The 10,897-nt window shown below is 42.4% G+C and overlaps 2 protein-coding genes across 2 annotated transcripts; both read right to left on the minus strand.

Annotated features, from left to right (window-relative positions):
• Positions 1–883: 883 nt before the first annotated feature.
• On the minus strand, positions 884–5,734 carry f7i (coagulation factor VIIi). The gene is made up of 8 exons (XM_039646993.2): positions 5,581–5,734; positions 5,241–5,401; positions 5,119–5,143; positions 4,026–4,139; positions 3,820–3,957; positions 2,595–2,686; positions 2,402–2,522; positions 884–2,134 (listed from the first exon to the last, which is right to left on the minus strand). Exons 1-8 carry the CDS (start codon positions 5,639–5,641, stop codon positions 1,509–1,511), a joined length of 1,338 nt encoding a protein of 445 aa, XP_039502927.2. The 5' UTR covers positions 5,642–5,734; the 3' UTR covers positions 884–1,508.
• A 653-nt stretch (positions 5,735–6,387) lies between these two features.
• On the minus strand, positions 6,388–10,873 carry f7 (coagulation factor VII). The gene is made up of 8 exons (XM_039646873.2): positions 10,763–10,873; positions 10,512–10,675; positions 9,708–9,732; positions 9,512–9,628; positions 8,941–9,081; positions 7,687–7,811; positions 7,484–7,604; positions 6,388–7,339 (listed from the first exon to the last, which is right to left on the minus strand). The coding sequence occupies exons 1-8, from the start codon at positions 10,821–10,823 to the stop codon at positions 6,780–6,782; spliced, it is 1,314 nt and encodes a 437-aa protein (XP_039502807.2). The 5' UTR covers positions 10,824–10,873; the 3' UTR covers positions 6,388–6,779.
• Between the last annotated feature and the right edge of the window lie 24 nt (positions 10,874–10,897).

The raw sequence follows: 10,897 nt of genomic DNA on the forward strand, positions 1-10,897 counted from the left end.
TTTTGTCGATAAAAAAACGATTGTGAAATGACGGCGTTTCCATTAAACGATGTCATGCGACTGAAACGTGATTTTTTTTACTCTCATGATGAATCATTACAAACATCATGGCAACGAAAGTCACGTATGTCTCAGCGGCCGCACTAGCGTTAGGAGTCGTAGGCGTGTCATACAACATTAAGGGCAAGTAGCGGCTCGTATGAGGAGTTTCTCCCTCAAATCTGCTTCAAGATCTTGACTGTGGGATTTCTTAGTGGTTTGGAATCCAGTATTCCTATAATTCTTTTGTCTTTTTTGAGTTTAATAAAGAGCCGTCTCGTAATTGCACAAAAACTGTTTCCATTGCAGTTTTGCGGAATATCCTGAAAACCTCCTCATGCGAGCGCGAAAACCTTTTTGCGTTATATGGGAGCTTTTCACGTGTTTCCATTGGCCGTATTTTCGATTCGCAATTTGAAGGATAATGGAAACACGACTAGTGATTCATATTTAGCTTACATTAGCAGATGCTTTTCTCCAGCGGTTCTGTGGTGATAAATCAAGAGAACATCCTCAGTCAATTGTTTGATAATCTTAAAAAAGCTGGTGATTTTCAGTGTTTCGTGAAGAAGTTCGCAGAGATGAAGTTGAGCCGTTAACAGAAATATGTGAACTTTATCTTTGTTTAATTAGACTAATATAATGTACACAAAATGCACAGAGAGAAGAGGTCCGGCCTCGCACGGGGTCACGTCTGGTGTATGATTAGACCAGAGCAACGTCTGCGCTAGAAAATCAATGCAGTTCCAGTTAACGACCGTCCAACTGTCCCTCAAACACACGGATGACGGAAGCACACACACACACACACACACACACACACACACACACACACACGCAAGGCTCAGAATCACTGTTTTATTTCAAAGCTCATCTCAAAATTCAGTTTCTTTTTTGAATCGATGGTTCCTTAAACCTTTACAATCTTAAAAATAAAGGTTTCAAATTCGGGTTCCCCAAAGATCCTTCAGTGATCAGTTCTTTAAAGAACCTTTTTTTCTTAGTGTGAAGAACATTTTAATAATTTAGAGGACCTTTTCTGCAATGAGAGGTTCTGTGGACGATATCAACTTTAAATATGGAACTTAACTTGGTTTGATTCTCCAGCAATCCATATTAGTTGTCCAAATACCAATAGTCCAAATTATTCTGTACTTTATTGCTTTCCCTTCTGCAATAATCTGTCTGTATTCCAAAGCATCCATGAATTACATCCAATAGATGCGCTTTTATCATGGAAATGGATTTATGATGGACAGATAAACTTGGATGGACTTCGAAACAGAAACCGGCCATACACAGGCATTATAAAGGACATTTTTTAATTCTTGCCTCTTGTTATATACACCCTGGATGGCTTGAGGGCGAGTAAATCACGGGCTAATTTCATCTCTCCATTTACTGGGTCAAGAACTGATCCCTGAAAGGGTCTTTGGGGAACCGGAAGTGCTTCTTCAGTGGCGAAACCTTTAACCTCGGGTAAAGACAAGAGGAGAACCTGTTGTATTATTCAACCCCTCAACGGGAGTTTTCACAACCATTTCAATCCATTTTAAGAAGTTGGCCACTTTGGTGTAAATGCCGTAGTACCCCGGCCGATGGCAGCCTCGCCCCCACGACACGACACCCGTGAGGAAGGAGGTTCCCCCGTAGCGCGTGACTAGCGGACTTCCGTCGTGTCCTCGGCAGGACTCGTGTTCGCCCGCGACGTAGCCCGCGCAGAACATGTTAGCAGTGACGTTGACGCGGCTGCTCGTCTCACACTGATCTGTGGGCAGTAGCGGGACGCTGAGCCGCTGTAGAACGCCAGACGACGGGGCGCTCAGGCCTCGCGCCGGGTGCGTGTTGTGTCCGGCGGTTCGCTTGCTCCATCCGCTGAGCGTGTGGAAGCGTACGGCTACGAGCTCCTCCTGTGCTAGCTGTGGCGTGGGCAAGCATACGGGCACGGCGTACGCCGAGCGCTTGAGCTCTTCATGAAGCTTCAGGAGGGCCAGGTCACCATCCAGTGACAAGGGGTCGTAACTCTCGTGGATAACCACAGCAGAGACATCATACGCCTCCTCTGGGCCGTCCATCACATCCAGGTCATGATCACCTGAGGACAACAACTGCTGTCAACAAGACTCGACCTGAGCTGAAGAATGACACTGGACGTTATTCAAGCATTTGATTTCTATCGGGAATGAAAGCGAGGCGTACGCCCCTTCAGTGGGTATTCTGTTATTTAAAGATGCAGTGTGTAGAGTGTAGTGGCATCTAGTGGTGAGGTCACAAATTGCAACCAACAGAAGTTATGGGTAACACACTCCTGTACTGTATAAAACGCTGTAGAAATAAACGTGACTTGATCATGAGTGCACACCTGTGATAACCTTCAAGCGCTTCAGGTCCTTCTGATGAACGCAGTGAGCCGCTGTCACGACCCAGCCGGCGTCCAGAAGAGCTCCTCCACACACACTCTCTGCGTTATAATCGATCAGCGCCTGGGGACGGAGAACACACTCGTCATCGGATCACTTCTTCTCGTGACGCGTGACGAGCACGTTTACTGTTACCTGCCAAGGACAGTGGCCTCTCGGACAGTGAATCCCCCCCGCGAGCTGTTTGTCTGTCGTCTGAAGCGGGATCTTTCCACATGGATATTCAACTGAAACAAATCACAGATTAAATAGAAAAGGTTTGGCAAGAGAAACATTGAATGTTGAAAAGTACCTGAAAGTTAAAGTGCCCCTATTATTTTAAAGGTTCCCAGTGTTGTTTCAGCTCTTTCTCTCAGCGTCTGAAACGCCTCGATCGAGGATTCGGTCTCTCTAAGCCCCGCCTCTCTGAGAGCTGCTCTGCTGTGATTGGTCAGAACGCTGAATCTCAGCTCTTGATCACAGTGATACGAACAGTGGGTTTCACCGTATCGATCTCAGAAAACACGAACAACACGAGCCGAACTCTTCCGGTCTCAGATACACTACAGTGTTTGAGGGCGGAGCTAAGCGACGCTGCTCAGCCAATCAACACCACAGGCTGCTATCATGCAAATTAGTTACAAATCATCAGGAAGTGAGACTGAATTACTGACGACTCTTACTTTCAAAAACAGCTTTATGTCGGAGACATTTATTTTAATATTCAACAATATTATAGATCTCCTGCATGGACAGCATTATATGAGGTCAGAACTGAACTGGATGATGACATCACGGTTTTCTCCAGAGCGGCTATATATGAAGAGTTCAGATGCAAAAGCCTCTAAGTGCCATTTGAAATTTTCTTCTAAAATTATGATTTTTATCAAGCTTGTATATTTAAGTTCAGTAATTTCACTTAAATGGCAATGAAGATTACCTATTAATTGTCATTTAAGTGAAATCACTGAACTTAAATATACAAGCTTGATAAAAATGGTCATTTTAGAAGAAAATTTCAAACGGCATTTAGAGGCTTTTGCATCTGAACTCTTCATATATATATATATATATATATATATATATATACATTCATCCATCACTGAACTGACTTAAGCTGGACTGAGACGCTATTCTCTTCTAGAAACAAACTTTGTTGCATTATTTTCCTGTTATCTCTGTAAAAATACAGAGATAAAAGGAAAATAAATGTAGAAATAAATGAATAGAAATAAAATGTAGAAAAAAATGAAACTTAATTTGAATTGACTACATTATAGGGGCACTTTAAATAAGTTCAGTTTGGAGTTTGAAAGTTTTATAAGCCTTGTGTCCTTTGAGATTTGAAGTTTATAGGTCTTAATTTATGTATTCTTCCCACCGTGAGCAACACAAGACGTCCCATCAGCCCCCAGTGTGTATCCCGTGGCACAGCGACACGAGCGCCCGGGTCCCGAAGCCTCGCAGAACTGCTCACAGCCTCCGTTCACGTGAAGACACCTCAACGTCTCCTCGAACCCTGCCCGTGGAACACATCTGTGAGCTTGCCGAAGGACACACTGCTGGTTACCATTCACTTTCACCTACCTTTCTCACAGTATTTTCCCTCGAACCCCTCCGGACACAGGCAGTAGTAGGTGCTCGCCAGATAAACACACGTGCCGTTGTTCTTGCACGGATTGGTCAAGCATGGCTCCTTAGCTTAGGTAGATGATTACATGTATAAATCAAGCATATGTTAAAAAAAATGGAATATGCATCAAGGAGTCTCTGTTGTTGGTTTATAGTAAGGAATACATCTGTATTTTGGGTGGGAATTCAATGCATCTTGAACTGAGCTGAAACACAGAAGTTTGTTTCCACCACAGAATAAAAAATGTAATTGCGACTTTTTATCTCACAGTTCTGACATTTTTTCTCAGAATTGCGTGATATAAAGTCGCAATTGTGAGAAATAAAGTCATAATTTTGCATGCTATAAATTCAGAATTGCGTAATAAAAAGTTGCATTTGGGAGTTATAAAGTCTAATTCTAAGGGTAAAAAAGAAGTTTATATCCCACAATTCTGACTTTATAACATGCATTTGGGAGATATAAAGTCAGAATTGTGTGTTATAGTCACAATTGTGAAATATAAACATGCAATTCTGACTGTCTTTTTTACCCTCAGAAGAATTAGTCTAAAAGTCGCAATTTGCAACTTTATAATACACAATTCTGACTTTATAACTCGCAATTCTTGCTTTATATCTCGCAATTGCGTGCTATAAAGTCAGATTTGTGAGATATAAACATGCAATTCTGAAAAATAAAGTCAGAGATTTAAACTTACAATTATGAGATAAAAAGTCACAATTATCTTTTCAAATATACTGTGGCCTGAACAAGCTTCCATATTAACAAACACATTTTAAACAAACAGAACCTTTGACTTGGTACTGTGTTTGTTTGTTCTTTAGATTAGCAGTCCATATAATGACCATGAATCAGTTATTTTATTATACTATGGTCAGTGTGGTCACAACTGTAGGCTACTAATAATAAGTAAAATGTCAAAAAGATTCTCTCAATGAAAAGCACGTATTTATACTAATAATTGACTACAGTTTTTGAGGTGACTGTGGTGTTTCCTGTTTGTATTTTGTGGGCAGCGGTCACGTTTATTTTGCCCGTACTCACCAGAGTAACTCAACCAAAACTGTTTCTGAAAAAGAGAAACAAAACGAATTCGCGTTAAGTTATTAAATTAAAATAATCTGTCAGATGAGTGATGATATTAAATAATATCTGAGTGAGTATACCGTCTTTGTGTCGTCCTCGAACACCTCGCGCGCCTCCTCGTAATCGCAGATTTCTTCGACGCACTCGCGCTCGAGATTGCCGCGCTTCATCTCCTCAAGGAAAGAGTTCGCGCGCCTCACGCGCTGCAACACAGAACTGGCGCCATCTTTGTCAAGAAAGACTGGAAACACAGGTGGAACAGAATTAGTTTGAAACGCAAGTTAATTAACAGGGGGTCTATGTTGTTATCGATAAACGAGCGACACGAACACTCCCGATTTTGAACACTGCGCCCGCGAGTCACTTCTTTGATTTGGTTACGGGAGAGTTATTTTAGTTCGTGTCTCTCGCAATTCTTACCACCGATGGATCCGTGAAATATCAGGACACACAGCAACAGAACAGCACAAGTGTTCTTCATGTTCACCTCCGGACACACGCGTGGGCAAAGTTTCCTCAGAATCCCGATGCTGAGACTGAAATTAGCCGATCGACCGGGAGCAAAGGGCTTGTGTGTGTGTGAGATTCACTCAGACACACTGATAATGACGAATCAAACTCATTATTGGACCAGGCGTTCGTTTTAAAGTCACCATGGATTATGGAATACTGCAGCATTATTCTAAATGATTTATCGGTGCACATCATTATTGTCGTGTTTTATTCATGTTCCTGGTAATCTTGAATCGGAATCAGTTCCTCTTGCAGCATCTCTTCTCTGATGACAAGAGTGGGGCTTTAACCTGTCACTCACATGAGATCAAACTACAAGCCTTGCCTACATGTTTCCATTTCCGTCCTGAAGCGATTCACTCGATATGACACAATAGAGAACAACTTCATGCTGACCTTAAAAGAGTATTTTGAAACAATACTAAACATATAATGTGTGAGAAAGCTAATTTAATTACTACATATTACCTTACACTCTGTCCTAACCAGACAACGCAATAAAACGCAGCTTTTCCATGTTAATCAGAGTTCTTGTCCTAATGAGCCACGATTGTACTCGATAAACGTTTTTTTAATTCTGCACCGTCGCCCTAGAACAACGACACAAAGTTTATGGTGAATTAATATATACTCACAACAACGAGATACAATTCTGTGGATTCCCATTGGAACAACTGAACATTTTATACACAAAATACCAAATAAACAGATACATTTAATTCTACTGAATTGTTTATTTGTGAATGAGGTCATGAAGGCCAAAGCAATGAGAGGATAAAAATGTCAAACAATGAAGAAATTAGACATAATCAGACATAAATATAGCAGTGCTCAGATTCAGAAGCTTTAGCGCTTCACTTGAGTAGAATTGCTTTTATTATCACTACCACTTTTATCATGGATGGATGCACTTTAATGGTCTTCAAATTTTCTCCGGCCATTCACTGCCATTATAAAGCTTGGAAGAGTCAAGACATTTTTTTATATAACTGATTGTATTCGTCTGAAAGAAGAATACATCAGAATACGTCAGGTCATATACACCAATGATAGCTTGAGGAAGAGTAAATTAAAGGCTAATTACACATTTTGGATGAACTATCCCTTTATCGCTCCACTTGAGTAGAGTTCGCCGTTTGTTCGTGGATCCACTGCAGGTAGTTGGAGACGCGCGTGTAGATGCCGTAGGATCCCGGTCGAGCGCAGCCTTTCCCCCAGCTCACGATTCCCAGCAGGAACGTGGTGTTTCTGTAGCGGGTCACTAGCGGGCCGCCGCTGTCGCCTTTACACGAGTCCTGCTTTCCCTCGATGTAACCGGCGCAGAACATGTTATCAGTGAGCGAGAGTTGGCTGCTCTCCACACACTCCTGCGTGCGAATGCGCGGCACCTGGAGTCGGCGCAGTAAACGTGAGGTGGGTCCGTCCTCGCTGCGTTTGCCCCACCCGCTCACCGTGTGCTTGCTAACGGCCCACAGCACGCGCTCCGCCATGTCGCGCACCGGCAGGCACACGGGCACGGCGTACGTGCCGTAGACGATGGGTCTGCGCAGACGCAGCAGGGCGATGTCACTGTCTGCGGTCTCCGGCACGTAGCCGGGGTGCATTAGCATCTCCTCCACCTCGATCACCTGTTCTGTGCCTTCGTCCACCTCGATGTCGTGCTCACCTGAGTCACAGCGCCACAGAACAACAATTATTAGTCATTAACAATCTTAAAGGGGTCCTACAATGCAAGAAGTAAAATAAGTCTCTTTGAGGCTCTTTTCAGTTATTAAAATAGAAGAATTCTGTCATCAGTTCTTCAGTGTACCTGCGACTATCTTGAGAAACTTGACTTTGAGTTTCTCTAAACAGTGTGCGGCTGTGAGGATCCAGGTGGGTTTATAGATCACACCTCCACAGAAGCCCTTCTCGCCGTACTTCAGCAGCACCTGTCCACACACACACACACACACACAGGTGTTTGACGGTAATGACTCATCAACACGTGTGTTCTGACGGTGACCTCGGTACCTGCCACGGACAGTGACCTTTAGGACATTCGGCTCCACCAACGATTCGAGACCTCAGATCCGCCTGAGAGTTCGTACCAGAACCTCCTCTCCAAAGAAGAGGAACCTTCCCACACGGAAACGCCTCTGTAAGACACGGACAATTATAATGGTTTAATTCTAAACTAATACATTTTAAACAGATTAGACTCCCTCAAGTCATCTTTGGTGTATGGCATTCTTCTTTCAGACGAATACAATCAGAGTTATATTAAACAATGTCCTGGCTCTTCCAAGCTTTATAACGGCAGTGAATGGCCGTCTCTGTTTTTAAAGCATAAAAGTGCATCTATCCATCATAAAAGTGCATCTGTCCATCATAAAAGTGCATCTGTCCATCATAAAAGTGCATCTGTCCATCATAAAAGTGCATCTATTTATCATAAAAGTGCATCTGTCCATCATAAAAGTGCATCTATCCATCATAAAAGTGCATCTGTCCATCATAAAAGTGCATCTGTCCATCATAAAAGTGCATCTATACATGATAAAAGTGCATCTGTCCATCATAAAAATGCATCTATCCATCATAAAAGTGCAGCTATCCATCATAAAAGTGCATCTGTCCATCATAAAAGTGCATCTATCCATCATAAAAGTGCATCTGTCCATCATAAAAGTGCATCTGTCCATCATAAAAGTGCATCTATCCATCATAAAAGTGCATCTATACATGATAAAAGTGCATCTGTCCATCATAAAAGTGTATCTATCCATCATAAAAGTGCATCTATCCATCATAAAAGTGCATCTATTCATCATAAAAGTGCATCTGTCCATCATAAAAGTGCATTTATCCATCATAAAAGTGTATCTATCCATCATAAAAGTGCATCTATTCATCATAAAAGTGCATCTGTCCATCATAAAAGTGCATCTGTCCATCATAAAAGTGCATGTATCCATCATAGAAGTACATCTATCATCATAAAAGTTCATCTATCCATCATAAAAGTGCATCTATCCATTGTAAAAGTTAATCTGTCCATCGTAAAGCTTGGAAGAGCCAGGACATTTTTTAATATAACTAATTGTATTCATCTGAAGGAAGAATGTCATATACACCTAGGATGACTTTGGGGCGAGTAAATCGTGGGCTAATTTTTGGGTGAACTATCTCTTTAAGCTTGTCTGTACAGTGTTTGCATGAAAGGGAAGCTGGAACATGAACTAATGTAGGGCTTGTCTTGATTGGCGAGTTGTGTGATGTTCTCACCATGTGTCGGGCAGCTCTGACCGTCTGACCCTAAGATATACCCATCGGCACAGGAGCAGTTGCGCTGGCCGTCCTCCTCCACGCAGAAGTGCTCGCAGCGCCCGTTCTCATGCAGACAGGAGTCGGGCACGCCTCGAATCTCTGCAGAGTCAAAGAGAATCAGGAGTTAGCTTAATAACCTCAAGGACGTTTTTAATCTTTGCGGATGCCAAATACACTTGATTCTCAAAATCTCCTGTTTAAGACACTTTTCGAAGCACAAATCCCTCGTACATTACAGTAGATATGGTTGATAAGATTGAGATTGATGAGATTGATGGTTAATATGTATCAAACTGATGTGTTTCTGCTTATACAAGAGCAAATATCTGCCACTGGAGTCACAAATCTTGTTTTCCCTTTAAGTTTATTGTTCTGACCCCATAGCAGATATTTGTTCTTGTTTTAAACAAAAACTCACTTTATATCTTCAATCATTCTGTGTGTCTTGATTTAAGAACGTTTAAATATTTGTGCTGGAAAACACTAACAGGACAGAAACACAGAGAGGTTGTTCCCCTCGGGTTCTCACCGCGCTCGCAGGCGCGTCCGCTGAAGCCCGGCGCGCACAGACACGTGAAGGAGTCGGCGTTCGGACTCGTGCACAGCCCGTTGTTCTCACACGGGTTCGACGCGCAGTGATCTTTAACTGCAGACCAACATAAAGATTCATCTTAATAACGCAGAAAATGTAATTTAGCAAAAGGTCACATATCTTTAAAACTCACCATCGTAGATCTTCCAGAACTCATTCTGTGTGGAGACAGTGGTTAGATAGTGTTACGTCAACATGACCCGAGCCATAAAGCTAAACTTAAACTTTCTGGACAAACAATACAATTATTTTTATTTCATTTTGATAATATGCGTTTTATTTTTAAATGCAGTTTCTTTGTTATTTTTTATTATATTTAGCTTTAAACTACTAGATTTGAATAATAAATAATAGTAATTTTAGCACATTCCTCACATTCTTAGATTCAAAATAACTCACGATTTCATGCGTAACTCTTTTAATTCAGCTCTAGATATCTTCCATGGGGAGTCTGTGAGCTCTTGTGGAATATAATAATAACACATGATATTTCATGCCTCTAGATGGGCTTATATCTCTATATGGAGCAGAGGAGCTGTTCTGCTGGGTCCTAAACCCCGTCTCTCTCACACACACACACACACACGCATTATTTATTGGTAACGTTATAGTTTTAGCAATTTTAGCTTGAAAGTTGAGCATTTGTAGGTTTGTATATGTGTACTGAAGCATTCCTCACATTCCACTCATTCCGGTCAGATTGACCCGAGAGAGAAGGATTGATTACATTTTTTAAATTTCAACCACTAAACTCCTCGAATCCAGGATTGTAACACACCTAAATGCCACTTCAGAAACACTCGAGGCATTACACTAATAAAATATACAACTACAATCCTTCAGGTTTGGAAAAGCAGTTTAAGATTAAGTTACACAGGCACCAAGAGCAGTGCTGTCAGTCTAGTGAGTGTGTGTGTGTGTGTGGTGTAATCCTGACCGTGGCCTCGGTGTGTTCGAACACCTCCCTCGCCTCCTCGTACGAGCACTTCTCCTCCAGACACTCCCTCTCCAGATTCCCCACCTTCATCTCCTCGAACCAGCCCGAGTTCGCTCGCCTGCTCCGGGTCAGAACCTCATGAGCCCCGTCCCGCCCCGTGAACACTGGACACACACACACAAGACTGGACTGACAACACTCTCAGTACTAACACTACTGTACCTGGTTGTTTAGCTGTTGAATGACCTCACCTGTGGCCGAATGACAGCAGCAAAGACTCCAGAGGACCAGAAAGCCGGACAGGAGACGCATGTCGACCAGCGCTTCGGTTCTTCTGCTGGAGGGTCAAAGGTCTGAAGTCTAAATACTCTGACAACAACACTCGC

Source organism: Pimephales promelas, chromosome 6, assembly GCF_988280905.1.
Source record: "Pimephales promelas chromosome 6, fPimPro1.hap1.1, whole genome shotgun sequence".
NCBI classification, from domain to species: Eukaryota; Metazoa; Chordata; class Actinopteri; order Cypriniformes; family Leuciscidae; genus Pimephales; species Pimephales promelas.

Coding starts and splice junctions, on each gene's coding strand:
- f7i (XM_039646993.2), bottom strand. CDS start 5,641: ATGAAGAACACTTGTGCTGTTCTGTTGCTGTGTGTCCTGATATTTCAC. Junction 2,687..3,819: donor GACGTCTTGTGTTGCTCACG/GTGGGAAGAATA, acceptor GATTTGTTTCAG/TTGAATATCCATGTGGAAAG. Junction 2,523..2,594: donor GAGGCCACTGTCCTTGGCAG/GTAACAGTAAAC, acceptor CTCCGTCCCCAG/GCGCTGATCGATTATAACGC.
- f7 (XM_039646873.2), bottom strand. CDS start 10,823: ATGCGTCTCCTGTCCGGCTTTCTGGTCCTCTGGAGTCTTTGCTGCTGT. Junction 9,082..9,511: donor CGGACGCGCCTGCGAGCGCG/GTGAGAACCCGA, acceptor TTGACTCTGCAG/AGATTCGAGGCGTGCCCGAC. Junction 7,812..8,940: donor TCAGAGCTGCCCGACACATG/GTGAGAACATCA, acceptor CGTGTCTTACAG/AGGCGTTTCCGTGTGGGAAG.